This window comes from Megalops cyprinoides, chromosome 3, assembly GCF_013368585.1.
Source record: "Megalops cyprinoides isolate fMegCyp1 chromosome 3, fMegCyp1.pri, whole genome shotgun sequence".
Taxonomy (NCBI): domain Eukaryota; kingdom Metazoa; phylum Chordata; class Actinopteri; order Elopiformes; family Megalopidae; genus Megalops; species Megalops cyprinoides.
The window spans coordinates 42,838,533-42,856,467 of NC_050585.1; the positions used below are offsets into that span (position 1 = coordinate 42,838,533).

A 17,935-nucleotide genomic window follows, 5' to 3' on the forward strand; every position below is an offset into this window, starting at 1 on the left:
CCCAGAAAAGGTAGAAAAAACAGGTATCCTTTCATCTGATTTCAAAGGTAGCTACAGCCTACGGTTTTTATGCTAGCAGTGACCTGACCACTATGGCTGACTGAGCAGTCCTGTGTGGAAATTGTGTGTGTGCTGTGCATTAGAATAGCAGGTCTTTAATACGTTTTCCATGATATATATTTGTGTGTGTGTGTGTGTGTGTGTGTGTGTGTGTGTGTGTGTGTGTGTGTGTGTGTGTGTGTGTGTGTGTGTGTGTGTGTGTGTGTGTATATATATATATATATATATATATATATATATATATATATATATATATATATATATATATATATATATATGATTTCCTTGATTATAACCCAGGTTTCTTTTTTTTTTTTAAACGTCAAAAGGATCTGATGAGAGGTTGAATCAGAAATGAAATATTGTTTTTTTCCACATTTAATGTGATGCACATCTCCAGATAGTAAGCCTATCTGGGCTTTTTTAAACAGCCAGATAGGGACTCATGTGAACATGGCTCTCCTTCCCTTTTGTCCATGCTTTTTGTGTGTGCGTGCGGTAAACATGGTGAAGTGCAGCACAGATGCACAGACAGAGGTCAAGGTATTTCTGGTCATTAAGGATGGCAGGGATCTCTGCCTTTCATGTCCCTCTGGGCTGTCTTTGTGGAGCCATCACGAGGACAGGAAGCAAACTCATCTGCTTTACCCAGCTTAAATCATGATGCTGAATGAGAACTGAAAAAAAAAACCAAAAGAAAAGAAAAGAAAAAAACAGGCATTTGGCCACTTGAAGCCAAAGGTGCATCCTAGCATGTAGAATATAGGCATTCACATAATTAAGATTTTTATCATCCACAGGAGCAAGCAAACACAAAAAATAAAAACTATTTTAATTCAAAATGGAATTTTGGAATGGACTGTAGACCTTGAGAAACCACAGTCTGTGAGTGTCACAGGGAAATCACTTTAGGCTAATATCCAGGCAGGATCCAAGACCCTACGTACGTATGAAAACCCGAAGACACACAGCTTGTTCTGCCTCTTCCCCCCACCCCCCAAATCGCACTTCACTCGCAGTGGAGGGCTCGCGCGGGCCGCAGAGGTTTTCGTGTTGCCTGCTCGACAGGATGAGTGCCCTCCGTGGGGGGCCAGGGGAACACTCCCGTGGCGTCCGTGTTTGCGCCGCTTGCGTCACGCCTTTCCTCCCCAGCTGCAGAGCCCTGCTGCGCTCTCCACCGCCGGTCCCTGCTTAGCTCATCACTCTCGGTGTAATCTCGGCTCATCTGCAGCCCGCTCCTCCACAATAGAGGGCTCTTTTTTTCTTCTTTCTTTCACTTGCTCGCACTACAGTTTCTCCTGTGCACCTGGTTTAAATCACCCCCTCCCGATAGGCTTCCTCCCTCGTTAAGGTTTCTGTGTGCGTGTGCAAAAACGTGACCGTGCCATATGCTTCAAGCATGTTACATGTTCATGCATTTTTGCAAAATTTGCAGATTTTTTGCAATATTGTTTCATTACGTACAATGCTCATTGTTGCTGGGAAAAAGCAAACTTCATTTTTTGTTTGGTTTTAAGGCCAGAGGGAATGAATGACAGAGTTTTATTCAGTATTATTGATTGGTTTCTCAGCTTATTTGTACCTGTGCTCTTGTCAGTACCATAAAATGACTGAAATGTACAGTCATATTCTGCACTGCAGCATTCCTTCAGGTAAGAGTTATTGACCCCACGCTTATGACCCGAAATAAGATCCGTCTGTATGAACGGGCAAGTCTTTTAGAGAGAAGGAAAAAGAGAAAGACAAGGTAAAAAAAGATCAGTACAAAAGATGGAAATTGCCGCCGAGAGACCCATCAATCTGACATTTCATTTCAGATCAACTGAGGAATGATGACAGAAGAGGTCCAGAAATGCAGTGGGAGATAAGTAGCGAAGGATACCTGGTGCTGGATGGACTTTAAACAGGGAGGCTTGAAAAGCAATATCAGAGGGCTGTTGATGTATAGAAGGACAGCATGCATTGTATGTTTTTAAATGCCTCAATATGAGCTTTTAGTAGATGTGCTCTCAAGCTGAAATGAGAATCTCAGAAAAAGAATTGCTGTTTTTGGATTCCCCCCAGGCAGAATGCAAATATCTGTACGATAAGAAGAGTCCCTGAATGAAATTTAATACGCTCAGAAATGTTCAGAAATGTCTACAAATATATAGAGGAGCAAGTCCAGAGAGATACCCAGAGGTTTACAAAAATGATAAAGGAAAGTTAAGTCTGCTTTACCATCATTTTGCTTTAGGTTTTCTCAAATCACAATGACAAGGACCAGAACAAAAAATTATCTTCATTTTTCAGCATTCGGCCATCAATGAATAGATACATTAACAAACATCAAACATCTGATTGAAGGTTTTTGAAGTTTTGAAGTTTTTGAAGTTGGATTCATCCCTAATCTCTCTCACTCTGGATCCTCTTAAGCTTGAATGTGAGTGTCCTCTGCAGATGTTGGTGGTGACCAAGGATTGTGAATGTGCAGGTGCTTAAAAGGCCAACTTAATAGGCCTGTGGGGTCTTCTTTTCCTACCGTTTTTTTGTTTTCGTGATGCTGAGACTCCTTGGTGGGGCATGGACTTTCAAGGCACCCTCTCAAGTGCCAGGTACTGCCACACTGGTAGCTGCACATGGTTAAGTTGCACTTGTGTGCACCTCTGTAATGACCTGGGGGTCGAGTCCTATTTGGGAAGCATTCTGTTCTGGCACTAGGCCCTGGCATGGTCTTCTACTTTCTGGCATTCCCAGATCTGTGTTTCAGAGTGTGCCTGCACCCTCCTACCCTGCCAACATCTCGGGCAAAGACACTTGCAGCAGGAGACAGTCATGATGTTAACACTAGACCATCTGTAATATATCCTTTTATTTCACACGAGGCTTCTGATTGGCTCCTGTCCTGTCAGACACACATGCCCGTGGGTGAGAACGGGGAGAGACCAAAAAGGCCAAGAAAATAGCTGCTGCAATTTTCCTGTGGCTTAGATCATCCTGCCAGGGTTCGGCCACTCTCTGAGGCTGAGCCATGAATGTCTAATTTATGACATGAAAGCCAAAGTGAAATACGGCCACCCTCTCCAGAACAATACATGAGGATCCCATTCTACACACCGTTCTGCTGGGCAGGCTAGCCCCGTGTGACCTCCAGCCGCTGGATGGTGTTTCCTCTGCGTGTGGACTACCAGACGGTCTGGCAGTCTTATCACAGACCATTTTCGGGCACCATTTCAAGCCCCCCCTTTCATGGGGGGCAAGCAGAGCAGACCCTGATGAGGGAGGCTGAGGCGCAGCTACGGCCTCCACGGTGAGCGTCTTGTCTGGATGAGGCAGGATCAAAGGGACGAGGGTCCACAGTCTCTCCTGCGCCAGTTCTTTTGTTGTCTGTTTTGTGAGATATCAAATGCATTAGCGGCCTTCTTGGAGGCAAAATGGAGGCTGTTCATGGCTCTCCCCCATTCGGCAGGGTAGGGGCTCTGCTCTCATGCTCACTGCATTACAGTTATAGGTAGACCTTGACTGAGCAACTTTTTATTGCTTCAGTGAGCTAGTATGTGTTTCTCTATTAATGGTGTGGAACAAGTCATTCATTCAGTGCATGACTTGCAGAACTTGACAGTGCAGAACACCAAAAGTAGAAGCAACTAAGTGAAAGTTAGTTACTGCCTTGAGCAAGGCGGTAATACACAGAAGGAGCAGGCCTGAGATTGATGAATCCTGCCTCTTGCATGTGCCGGAGAGAGACAGCCTTGGACCGCGGACGCAAAGAGCGATGTTATTTCTCCTCTTCTCTCCTCCCTCCTCTGCTCCCACGGCACACAGGAAGGAAGTGAAAAATAACAGCCTCTGGAACCTTCCGATGTGCTGGGCGACCTGCTGATGGCTGCCAGGGAAGTCAAAGAAGGGGGCAGGGGTGGGAGTGGGGGGGGGGGGTTAGCGGTGTGGTGAGGGCTCTCATGGGTTTGAACTGCTGAGCAGGAGAGAGAGAGAGAGAGGCAGAGAGTGCGAGCTGGCCTGAAGGTGCCTCAGATTGGCTGACCTTTCCAGAATTCACATCCGCAAACAGTCACAATGAGCGCTAAGGGGAACACAAAAGAATGAACAATGCCTTTAGTCCCCTCCCTCTCCAGCATTACCCTCTATATGAATTTCTATAGCTCTCCTCAGGAACATAAATATTACATGTGATGTATTAATATACTGTACACTCCAGGGATGAGGAGTAGCGGAATAAATCCACTGCAGTGGTGGTGGTGGTGGTGGGGGGGGGGATTATGGTCATCAGTCTATGGATTATATTGACGTCAGATTTCAATGGCAACAACAACCTTGATCCGCCACTGCAGTGTACGGCCATAAACAACTCACAAGTGGCGGGCACAAACAGATGGCTGTTTGTGCCATCAAGGCCCGCCATTCTCGGCAATTTAACCCCCATTCAAGCACCGTCACGGGCATCTGTGACCTCACCGAAATGTACGTCCGAGCATTGCTGCCGAGCGCCCTCTCCCACCCCCCCCAACACCCATATCCAAGGGCTGTGTCAATACAGATAAAGGGCGTTTTTCAAATAAAGGTGATTTGTGGGATGATAACACTGCGTTTGTCCTTTTCTCCCGAGCTGGATGCCGAGGATTATCTTCTTCCTAAAATGTGGTCATTAAAAAAAAAAAACAAATCAGGTTTTTAACAGCTCAGAAGAAGAAGGGCTGATGCTGTTGGAGGCTTGGAGAGGCTTGAGGGCTTGTCACACGTATTCTCCAAGAGGAGAAAAGGGCCATTTACTTTTGAAAATGAAAAAATGTAAGTGTGGTAGTTTTGGTGGAGTGAATTTCGAATATTGAATTCTGCAGATGAATCGTAGCAGTCCTGTTGAGGCTTGCCACTTCCTTCCATCCTACATTTGGACTCGCCCACTCTGCGGGGGAGGCTGAAGGGTTTGCGACTGGAACCTTATCAGATTAATTCTGAACAGCTGGTGCCACTTTCTGAGATGAAAACTGTCCAAACACAAACACATTCCACTGGATGCAATAGTCATTTGACATTACCTTTGAAGATCCTGAATTATTAAATGTGGCCATATTGCCATCCTCAGTATATTGAAATATATGGATATTGAAATGGATATATCAGGATAAAATGATGACTGTTTGTGGACAGTTTTCACACTATAATTTCATGTCGCTAGTGAGAGAAATTTGAGAAGGCTTTATGCATAATAAACACAAATGAATACAAGCTCTGCCTACGGCGGACAGATCTGTGGCTGAAACGCTATTAGTAGCGTGCTCTTTTTTTTTTTTTTTTTTTTAGCAGATTGCAGTAAACATCCCTGTATTGAACCCATCTACGAGGGTGACAGATCAATGACCGGGGACACAAACATGCCTCTTTCACTGCTGGCATGATTAGAGAGACACAACATTCGCTCTGGGTGCTTTCAGCTCCCATCAGCTGATCCAGGATCATCTTTCTCAACCCTTTGTTTTGAAAATGAAAAAAAAAAAAAAAATTCTGAAACTGACCCAAGGTCAGTGCATATGGGAAGAATCTATGTTTACCTTTATGCTCATCAGGATTTGTCTGGGGGAGTAGTGGGAGCTCAGAAAGTTATTCAGCTCTTTCAAGTGGATAATAGTGCAGAGGAAGTCAGTCAGATTTGATTCATGAAATATTAGGTTTTGTGCCTGGAACCTAGACAAAATGTTCCCGTAAGAAACAATCACATTCGTTTTCAGTCAGAATTAACTGATTTAATGAGCTGATTTTCGTCCTCTTGTGCATTAAAATGAATAAACAAGAACTCTGAAATAAAGTCCCCTTTTTTTAAGATACTGAGGCTAGTGTTCTGTGCACCCAGTGAATCAACTTGACATTTTGTTCCTGCGTGGTCAGTGGTTGCTCCATTTGTTTTGGTTAAAATTTAAACGGCGCTATCTGGGGACTATTCCAGAAAAATAAAAAAACAAAAACAAATCCAATAAAAACAAAACAAAACAAAACGTTCTTTTGTTTAACAACCTACCTCAGAATTACAAAATTTAATTTCCTAACCTGTATGATAATGCAGTAACACATGATCACCCTGCTGAATGGCTGCTACATAAAACCATGAAGACATACATGGAAACCGGCTTTGCACTGTTGCGGCTTAGCACATTAAGCAAAATCAGTGTCAAAATATTATTAAGCAGCAGCAGCCGCAACGGTCTATCCCACTCTGCTATGAGATTATTTTTCCCAGCAGGATAATGGTAATATTTTTGCAGGAAAATTTTGTCTATCCAATGTGCAGTCTCAGTAGAATGAGTGTTGCCACTGGTGTTTTGAGTAATTAATATTATTTATTTTGCTACTTATTTTGGAAGCAGTTGAGAGAAGTGGAATCTGTTTGCAATTAATACATTTAGTGACAAAACCATTTTGCCTTTTGGTTCCATAGGAAACTACACAATTGATATGTCACATTTAATTATTAATATGAACCATGGGCTGTCATGTAAGTGCAGTTTGGGAAAAAAGTGTATCGACACAAGAATGTAGGTCTGAAAGAGTCCGAACACCAATCCAGCATGGGTTGATTGCCACAGCTAATAGGGTGATGTGTGAATTAGACACAGTTGTGGCCCTGAACAAGTCATGTTAGCAAGATGGTATGACTATTCAGGGTTGTATGAATGCTTCTTGCCCACAGATTTCAAGTCTTCTGGAAGTCCTTTGTTATGCTCCTGTTTTTGAATGGTTAGATGAGTCAGTACTGATCCTGACAATGAATCAGTTTTGCACAGCTCTGTAACTATTAAAACTATTGAGTAAATCTGACCAAACTGTGTGACAAGGCTTGTTTGAGAGCGTGAAATGATTCACCTTATTCAGATCTCTTAGTCACTTCTTGCTAACCTCAGTCTCTTTGGCAGGGCTGCCTTGTTTGGCTTTTTCAGCTGAATTGGCTAAATTGTCATTGGCATTGCACTGATGTTTTAAAAGCCAGCTGCCCTTTTGACTTTTTTCCCCTAAAAATCTATGTCAATTTAACAAAAACGTGCATTTTGACTTGCAGTAGTATGATGGACTTATGTCTGAGTAGAAATGGGCACATTTCTGTTTCCTCAATGGCAAAAAGCCAGTTGGCAATTTTATTAATTGATTGACTTTATTGACTTTTCTTAAATGAATGCTGTTGTGACTATGGCTTTTATTTGGGCCATGTTGTGTCATGCCATTACCTTTTTTGTGGCATTTTTTTCTGACATGTAACCTCATGCTGGCTTGACATTTTAAAGTCAGTCTGACAACCCTGTCCCTCTGCTCTGGCAGGAAGCAGAGGTCTTCTTTAAGACAGAGGCCATTCTCTGGACAAATGGTGCACACACCAAATTCACTTGTCAAGTGCCTCATTCCTGAAGTTTTGAATAACAGGGCTGCCCCCCTTAGATTACATTACATTGTTGGCATTTAGCGGACACTCTTATCCAGAGCGACTTGGCTACAGTTTTTACATGTTATCCGTTTATACAGCTGGACAACTGTGGGTTAAGTACCTTGGTACAGCAGCAGTGCCCCAGTGGGAAATCGAACCAGCAGCCTTTCGGTTATGAGCCGTGCTCCTTACCACTATGCTACACTGCCGCCCTAATAATACATAGTGGCATATATAATAATACATTATATTATGTATTATGTATTATTATGTTATTATGTACATATAATAATACATTATGGTATTCCATAATGCAGCTCCAGCACATGCTGTTCACAGAGAGATGCTGTCTGGGGGGGAGGTGAAGTGTTCTCCCAATCCGGGTCTTAGTGAAGACGAATCACTGCTCTCGCACAATGGGTACTTAATCCGCAGGTGCTGCCTAACACACAACCACAGCACCCCCATCCACACAGGAATGGAGGAGGAAAGTACCCATCTGTGTATGAATCAAATTAAGGTCAGGGTGCACATGCAGAAGGTGCATCTGCAGGGCTCTCGGGTCATAAAGGGTGCTGAAAAATTTAACATGTCAGACTAAGTATATAGCATGTGTAGCTCCTGCAGCTGTAAATGTATTATGAATCAGTGATTCTGATGTATTATGAATCAGTGATGCTGAATATTCATTTGGTTGTTAGTGTTTAAGAAGGGTTTTTTTTTTCATTTTTGAACAGAAAATGTCACGTTTAATTATTAATACAAACCATAGGCTGTCATGTAAGTGCAGTCTGGGGACAAAAAGTGCAAGAACACAAGTAATTAGGTCTGAAAGAGTCCGAACACCAGCCTGGCATGAGTTGATTGCTGGGGGCTGAGAATGTTTCCATCTTACTGAGGGCCAGACACTGTCCATTTCAAAATCACAAAAATTAGTCAAGGTGTGTGGAGCTGCTGTTAGTCATTGAATGGTCTAAACCAATCAAAAGACTTCATTCCATAGCTGATCCATTTATATTGGTGAGATAACACATGCTAAAACCACTCTGGGATTTGTTTTAGCCCCGTTCTTCCATAGCTAGTAAGAAATTGTTAGAATTGGCCAACAAAAGGCTTCTTGGAATGGCAGGTGGAGCATGGTATTTGTAAACTTACTGCTGCTCAGTCTTATCCTGCAAAGGTGTTTTTTTTCCCCAGACTGTAATTTCCCCACTCTCCCTCAGTCACACCAGAACAGGTGTTATTGCTTCTCATAATGGTCTTTAACACCCATCATAAGAGCAGTCTGGCAAGCAGACTCCAATTGCATTAATTGAAAACGCGAATGAGATTAGATGTTAAAGACAGTGCTGAAGCAAGTGGCATGGGGGTGAGCAGATTACTGTACAGACAGAGCCCAACAATGTGCGGCAATGTTCCGGCTTTTGTGGGAAAGTATTAAAGGACCTTTGAAGAGTTAAAGCCCCCTATCCTTGAATCACTGAGTTATGCTTTGAATTGCCTTAACAAGAGTGCTGCAGCAATTTGCATAATTGTAATTCCCTGGTGTTCAAAGGGATCCAACAGTCCGTCCGGGAACGTTTTTCGACACGTTCTTGTCCCTTTCTCTGTTAAGTCTCCTTTTACAAAAACAGTCTTGTCAGATGGGAAGGTTTCCATCGAGCGCAGCACTTCCAAATCCAGTGCAATATTTTCACTTCACATCGTTTGGCTTGCCGTGAGGAAGGAAACAAATGTGTTCTGGCAGATTGGATTGTGTCTTGTGGGGATGGGGCAGTTTGCGGGGGGGGGGGGGGTGTGTGATGGTGACGGTAATGTGAATTAATTAGTGACACTTAAAATAGTTTAACACTTCTCACTGTCCTAATTTGAGCGCCGAGCCCCTCGCCTAGCGTCTGTCTTAATTGACTGCATTCCGCGACCAATTTGCCATGCTGGGCGAGAGCAAGAGAGAGAGAGAGAGAGAACGCAATTAGCGAAGCGGTGGGCTTAATCGTGCCGCGACCTCCCACGGCCCTCTCCCTGGTGTTTCCTCCTGGGAGTCGGCAGATATTCAGCATACTTTCATCCTCGCTTCAAATAAAGCGTGGTTTTTGCGCGGAGAAGAGACGCAACATAGGGAGAGAAGGGACTCTGAAGCCGTCCTCCTCTATCCCTCCTCATGAAAGACCCTCGCAATCTCCGGGGAGAATAAACGACTTTTTATGTATAAAACAAACAAACAAAGGAGACGATTCCCTGCCGCTCTCTTGAAAAGAGAAGCGGAGATGAAAATCCCTCTGCTTAGCTGTACTGTAACGACGCTGAGGGGACCATTCAATCTAACCTCAAGGGCGCTTCGTCCTTAATTTTCGCGTGCAAGAGCTGAGACGAGCCTTTCTCTCTTACTTAAAATCAACGTCATTACAAGTTCATCCCGAGTAGTGAACTTAACAGAACAAAAAGTGTGTACAAGTTAGAAGAAATGAAAAAGGCTGACAATAATTCTCTGGTCAACCCTTGACATGTTTCTGCTGCCGACTCACTGAAAATTATGCTGTATGACTTTTCCTCTGTGCTATGCTGAAGATGTACAATCTATGGAAAAAAAGAAAAAAGTAAATAAGTATAGATCTGATGAATGAATGAATACTTTATTAGTTTGTCAGAAAACTTTATTTGTACATCACATATATATGTGTGTGTGTGTGTGCACGCTACATATTACATTACATTATTGTCATTAAGCATCAGGGTTAGCATCAGTGCCACAGCAGGGAATTGAACCAGCAACGTTTTGAGTACAAGCCTTGTTCCTACGCTACACTGCTGTCCCATATATGTATATATGGGAGGATTGATAGGTAGGAAACGCAAACACAATGTGAAGTGCGCATAACAAGACAGCCTTAAACAAGGCAAGCTGTCCCGGGTAATGACATGTGTCATGTCTGACCGGGCCTGTGTCATAGTCCTGATAGGTGTCCTCGGTCCCCGCTCCTCAGGGGACAGTTTTGCGTGTCAGCGTGTTCGTCTCTGTGATTCTGAGTCAGCGCACAGCTCTTAACATGATGACGGGCGTGTTAGCGTGGGAGCCCTGCTCTAGCGGTGCCTCATGAGAAATATCTCTGGGCACAGAGGCATGGCCTGTTCAGAGACTGTGTTGCACAGAGCTCTGAAACATGGGTGATAAGGTCAGAGAGCATTTCGATTTGGAGTGCTCACTTAAAGAGATGGTATTTGTGACATTAGTGGAGTTGCAAAAGGATGTGTTTCTGTAATATATTTGAGTTAGAAGCAGTGTTGGGAAGGTTACTTTTGAGATGTAATAGGTTACAGATTACTAGTTACCCTGTTAAAAATGTAATAAGTGATGTTTATTTTAATTACTTTTTTTATTTCATCAAAGTAATGTAACTTATTACATTTGATTACTTTTTGATTACTTTTCTAACAAATGTGTTAAACTGGGCAATAAAGCTAAACATAAATTTAAACCAGGCAGTGTAAACCTCACAACAGTACTCAACACTGATTACTGTCAAACTTTTATTAAAAATTCTTCAATATAACTTGAATTAAGATTGGAATGTTTTGATTTTAAAGCACAACCACCAAAACAAATCACAAGTAAGACGTGGATAAGAATACGGCAGGGTAGGTTTTAGTGAGAATCTGCCTTGTTTTACCGTCCTTTGTGCACAGGGCAAACTGGCAACAATTACCGTTGTGTGCCCAACAAAAAGCACAGCATGCATAGTTAGGACCATTAATTTAATCTGTTGGTGCCCTGTAGAAATTTCACAACCTAATGACCTCTCCAAGTTAATATTTAATGAAAACACAATGCTGAATTAAATTAGTGAGTGTTATTAGATCTCACATAGGCTACCTACATCACTATTCAAGTAGGACTAATGTTAGCTAAGATTATCCGTCAAAGGGCTCATAAATGGAGGTGCGGCTGTGCAAAAGGCGTCTGTTAGCTAGCTCGCAATTAATTTGTCATGAATGGAGATTAAACATAAATATGTAGCCTACTGGATGGGCACCGAGCAAGATATAGAGCTAAATTGCATCTTGAACACACATAATTAACATGGTGGGGCGGGAGGTACTTTATTTTATGTGACTGATTGCGGTTACATTAACTTACCTGTACATGTTTCCTAAGGTTTGACATCGAGCATTTCAATATTGACAGCATTTTCACCGCTGGTAAACAAGCTTTACACTGTACAGCAATGTTACAGCCCTTTTCTGATTTCAGAAGGAAAATATTGTTGAATTTCCAGCACTGAAATGCGTTGTTGTCCGACAACATGGCTACTCGCCTTGGCATGGTCGGCTGGTCGCAGGCATGGCAGACTCAGGTTGCTTAGAGCAGCGTTTCCAAAACGTCTCCTGGAGGACCCCTTGTCCTGCATGTTTTAGATCTCTCCCTGCTGATTTAAATGATCAGTTTGTTATTAAACAGCTTCAAGAGTTCATAATGAGTTGATCATTTGAATCAGCTGTGTTGGAGCAGGGAGAGATCTAAAACATGCAGGAGAAGGGGTACTCCAGGAGAGGTTTGGGAAACGCTGGCTTAGAGCAATGCGCATTGATTTGATTGGCAGACGAGAGGCGACGCAAATTCAAACAAGAGAGCCAATCTAAAACAACGGTCGAAATTTGAGCGCATACTGCCAAATGAATGGAGCCTGTCTAGACGCAGAGACAGCTCCTTGTAAGCCATCCTACCCTTGATGGTGTTGCACTCAGATTTGTCCCAACACCTTTGCTGACCCACGTTGTCCGGAAATATGCCAAAAAGAAGGCATTTCTGCACGGCGAAAAGATGCAAAGCAACAGAATTAATGTTATATTCCACATATAAGCTTTTTACCGAAAAGAATATATTTGGATGTAACCCCTTTGTAATCACCAACATTTTGATTAGTAACTGTAATTTAATTACATATTTTTTTCTCAGTAACTGTAAGGGATTACAATTACATTTTGTAATTTAATTACGTAACTCAGTTACATGTTACAAGTTACTGCCCAACACTGGTTAGAAGCACATGAGTGATTATGTTAATGAAGGAGAGGTATCTGCACACTGTTATTGCACCCACAAATACCTTCATTTCATGGCAGAACAAAAACTGGTGAAAGACGTCACTATACAATCTTCATCAGGTGATTTCTTTTTACTGTTTTTCAGCATTTTAAAAGTACAAGTTATGACAGCTTGTGCTAATGGTGGGTTGTCAACTGATCTCATGCCTTTGGAAATAGCTAATTCACCAGTGAATACAGGCAAGCAGACAACATATGAATGCATGTGGGTCTGTTCACACCATGAGAATGTGTAAAACAGCCTCACTGTGTATACCTTGATTTGTAGTGGCACTGTATTTCACAGGTCATTCTTTTCAAATGATCAATCTGAAAAAAGGGAAATAAACTTGACATTAGGTTTCATGTTGATTTATTCTTTTTTTGCAGGTCACAATCCTCATTGTCCTGGCTCTGGCATTTCTGGCCTGTATAGTGTTCCTGGTGGTGTACAAGGCCTTTACCTATGACCACAGCTGCCCAGATGGCTTCATATACAAGGTGAGTGGACACATGTGAAGGAGGCAATCAATCAATCAATCAACCAACCAGTCACTTTTTATTTGATATAGTGTATATGTTGCAAGGAATGGTCACAGAGTGTTCTGCAAGAAACAATAGGAAGTCACGGGCAGAGGGTTAAATGATTAGTCAGTGCTGAGGGTGACATATGATGGACAGATCTGGGAATCGTATCAGAGTATTCATAAAATGATACATTAATTAAACATGACTGAAAGAGCGATGGAAGGTAAACCCAATGAGACAGTCACAGAACCGTATTCATGAATACAACGGTATTCATGCTTTCTGTGTTCACTTTGTTTCTTTGTTTGAGAGTGCGTCGCTGACCAATAAATCAAATACTCTAGAGAATCCTGCTACCTGGGGAAGTCTGTGAAGTAAACTTTTTTTCTCCATGATATTTTTTCCACTATTAAAGTGCAATTGCAGTAGGAACTACAGTAGGTTATTATGGAGTGTCACATGTTATAATAGTGATCGCAGGCCTTAGCAGGTAGCGTAGAGTGTATTAGCAGTTAGAGGCTTTATACTCAAGACTGTAAGATGGTGGGTTCAAGTGGACAGGTCATGGGCACTCACTCTTTGTCTATATGTGAAATCATAATTCAAGGACATGATCTTAGAGCAGCATTTATGAGGCAATGAGGGACAGGCGAGGCCCTTTTTTCAGGCAGTAGAAGTGCAATGGTGAAGTCTTGCGTTTTTCGTTGTGTTTTCCACAGCACAAGCGCTGCATCCCTGCGTCCCTGGAGGCCTACTACACCGCTCAGGACAGCAACTCCAGGGAGCGCTTCTATGCCGTGATCAGCCACTACAGCATGGCCAAGCAGACCACCTCTCGCTCCGTCTCCCCCTGGCTGCTTGTTGGAGCCGCCCAGCACGACGCCAAGCCCCCAAACTCCGAGGGCCACTGAGCCCCTCCCACCCCCATCCCCCCCAAAAAAACCACGCCCTCTTTTTAACAGGAAAAAAAAAGCAACCACATGCTTGGGTTCCTCTGATTCGCCGCGCTCCCCCGAGCAGCCAGGAGACCACCTCCGCGTTTTCTTCGACACGCCTCTCTCTCTCTCTCTCTCTCTCTCGTATCAAACACCCCTGTACTTTCCTCCTCTTATTTATTTTTATGAATCTCATTATTGATGTTTTGTATTTGATATCGAACAAATGAGCACTGTACAAAGGCATGAATCTCTGTGGCAGTTCTGTATGTTTCTGATTTTTTTGTTGTTGTTATTGTTGTTTGTTTTTATACACGATATCAGTGGAATCTTGTGTCTCCGTATGATGGCTTCTCTGTCAGTTCGAGGTCTCCAGCCTTACACAGCAAATGGCATGTTCTTATTAAAACAGGGGAAGAACTTCTACAAGAAATCTACTCGTTTTGGGATCATTTTCATGAAATATCTGTGTGTATCTATTCAATTATATGAAAAAAAAACAATTTTCCATAATGAAGACCATTTATGTAATTTTAATGTAGCTATATGAAAGCTCATCATTTAAGCTGTAACAACATTTAAGCATTTGTTACACTTCCCATTTCCCAAACAATGCAGCTCGTATTATTTATGAGAGAATGGCAACTGAAAACATTCGAACACCTTTAAACGCTATCCGTGTTAAAGGCCAGCGGCGCGCAGCCCTGAACACTATACAGCGTCACTGTGCATACGAGACAGTTTAAATGGATATTTTACTTGTTTGGGAAGCCTTGGCAGTGGAACAAGTGGGTAGCAGATATTCAGGAAATGACATTTTTACACTGGCAAGTGTTGCAGCGTCACGCAACATACAAATACTAAACCTGATCGCAGATAACCTGAAGTCTGATATCTGGTCGCCCAATCTTCACGAAAGCACCTGTTGAGTGACATGTTTTACATGAGCATGGGTACAACGTCCACCTTTCTTGATCTAAACTGAAAAAAAGACTTTTTATGTTACTTCATTCCATCAGTATAAAAGAATAACTCTCTTGTCTTTGTGGCGTAGTTTGTCGATATTTAGCAAAACCTGGTATTGTGCTTCTTTTAGTTTCAAGACAAATCAAAATAAAGCAACTTGTGTCCAAGTTATTTTTTTCCATGCCTTTGTTTTGTGAGATCAACTAAAACTATCAGCTGATCAGATTTGATCTTGTGAGGCCCTGTTCACAAGTGCATTGCAGAGCACTACACAGATGCTAGTACCATACCAAAACTGCCATAAAATTATGGATTTATCAATAACAGGTAACTGAATTTTACGAAAGAGATGATTATATGGCAGAAGTACAGAACAGAAAACTTACTATAATTAGAACAAAAGTGTGATGGCAAGGTTTACTCAACTTCATCAATTTCATGGTGGGGGGGGGGGGGGGGGGGGGGGGAACTGAGGGGCCTTTCCTGTCAAGAACAATGCCTCTTTCTTCAAAACTAACATCTCATGGAGAAATGACGATATGTTTAAATATCACTGGCCCATCTCACACCTTGATCAGTATGCATCATATATATATCATAAATATACAAATTTATGTTACGCATACATCACTACAGCTTTTAAGTGCCAGCGCACACCTTCACCTCTGCCGTTAATACCACACACATCTACAGAAATGAGAAGGGCACTAATACATTGGCTGTTAAATATGCAATCGCATTTGCTGCTTTTTCTGAAGTGAAGTGAGTGCAGAAATGGCAATGAGACTGTGAAGGGCAGGGTGATAATTTCCACTGCGCTAATTAGCTGAGAGAGTCTGCCTGCGCTCTGTTGCTTTCTTTTCTCAGAGACGAATACGACTTGAGTCTGGTGTCTCAAGAACATGGTTGAAAAGGTGCCAGCTCCAGACTGAAGATCAGTCCCAACAGGGTATTTGTGAGCAATAGCAAATAACAGAAAGCCCCCGTCTGGCACAAAAACACGCTGTGTATGTGCCGCTTGCATATATAACCAACCCTGTGGAACATGCCAGCGCTGTCCCAATTGAAGGACATATTCCAGACCATAGACATGGCTTGGGGATTTGGAAATACAGGAAGAAGACAGCCATGCTGCTTTCTTGGCAGGGAGAACCTGCTGATTTGGAGGTGGGGGGGCTTTAAGCCCTATAGCTGGGAAGCTGACCATTGGTGTATCTGCTGCAGTTAAATTCAACACCCTAAGTCATGAGCTCAAGTATAGGTTGTCAATAAATGTGTTATAAACTATATCCGCAAGGTAAGAATCTGTATATAAACATCACCATAGATTATATATATATATATATATATATATATATATATATATATATATATATATATATATATATATATATATATATATATATATATATATCAGTGCCTGGCCTCATAAATGCTCTACAGAATGAATGGGCACAAATTCCCACAGAAACACTCCAAAATCTTGTGGAAAGCATTCCACGAAAAGTGAAAGCTGTTGCTTTTTGTTGTCATTATTCATTACATGTTTCTCAGAAAGTTTTATATTCTCATAATTTTGCATTATTCCAGTGCTGAATTGTTGCTGCCGGGAATTAAGAGAGAGAAAGAAAACAAAGTCACGATTTTGCTCTTTGATAGACGGTTGTCACCTCGGTTTTGTCTCTGTCTGAATGAATCTGCACTTGGGGACGGAAATGTGCGACCTTGATGCTGATAGATGCTGTCGTAAACTCTCTGTGGATACATTGAATTAAACAGCTGATTATTTTTTTTCTCCTGTTGCCTCTCCCCTGGGTACACCATGGGACCCAGTGCTTTACAAAGATGGTTCAGTGCAGCATGGAGATGTACTTACAAACCTCTTTCTGGGGTGTGTGTATGGTGCTTGATGCATTAAGGTCTTGGGGTGTGTGCCATGGTGCTTGATGCAGAAAGGTATTAGTGTATGTGTTACTGTGTTTGATGCAGTAAGGTATTTGTGTGTATAATGGTGATTTATATGGCAAGGTATTGGTATATATGCTATGATGTGTAAGCTGTAGTGTTTGGCAGCAAACCACTGCATTATTTACACGGATGCACATCTTCCCCTGGCCCCCTCCCCCCTCTCTGTTGTCCCACAATCCCCCGGGCATTCCATTCAGCCGGGGACATTTCAGCCATCAAGGGAGAAATAAAGGAAGTGAGGTCACAGCATCACTCTTTCTTTCTCTCTCTCTCTCTCTCTCTCTCTCTCTCTCTCTGTCTTTGTCACACACACACACACACTCACACACACACACACACACACTCACACACAAAAACAGCAGCCAGGCTCATGTTTTATTTAAGGGGGTATTGCCAAAGCTTGGTATCCTGATAGGTGTGTCATGTGTTTATGAGGCTGCAGGCTGAATCTCATTTGCAAAGCAAAAAGGAGAGGAACATGTTGCCAACTGAGAAACACATCTAATTCAGGCCTGATTAACAATGTTTGCAAAATTTTATTTGATCCATGGGAAAATTCCATGGGAATACAGAACTTATTTCATCCCGTATTAAGTTGGTCTACTTTTTAATGACCAAATTGGTATGCAGATGTCAGCTCAAAACCCCCCCACCCATGTACATCTTTTAAAATCTCTGAACCTATACCTGTGGTCCTGTTGCAGACAACACAGTTTGAAATATCTAATTGGCATTACTAAACTATTATGCACTCTCATTAAATACAGATCGACACCAAGCCTCACTCCTCATCAGTAGTTGCTGTCTGGTTGATGCCCCTGTGATTTTAGCGTACTTTCATGTGCCTTAGGTAACTTTTGTATCCTCTGCATTAGTTGATTAAAATGCAATTTGCATAACACAGCATAACTCACTGACTTATAAAATAATTCAGCACCCCAAAACATTTTCCATAACATACAATTAGTATGTATAAATGGTATGTAAATCA

At 42.2% G+C, this 17,935-nt stretch overlaps 1 protein-coding gene across 1 annotated transcript in view; it reads left to right on the forward strand.

Annotated features, from left to right (window-relative positions):
• Nucleotides 1-14,047, forward strand: part of nsg2 (neuronal vesicle trafficking associated 2) — a 30,515-nt gene extending 16,468 nt beyond the window's left edge. The window contains exons 4-5 of the mRNA XM_036525045.1: nucleotides 12,938-13,048; nucleotides 13,795-14,047. Coding sequence (XP_036380938.1) covers nucleotides 12,938-13,048; nucleotides 13,795-13,986 — 303 coding nt within the window. The 3' untranslated portion in view covers nucleotides 13,987-14,047. The remainder of the gene's footprint in view (nucleotides 1-12,937; nucleotides 13,049-13,794) is intronic.
• The last annotated feature ends 3,888 nt before the right edge of the window (nucleotides 14,048-17,935 follow it).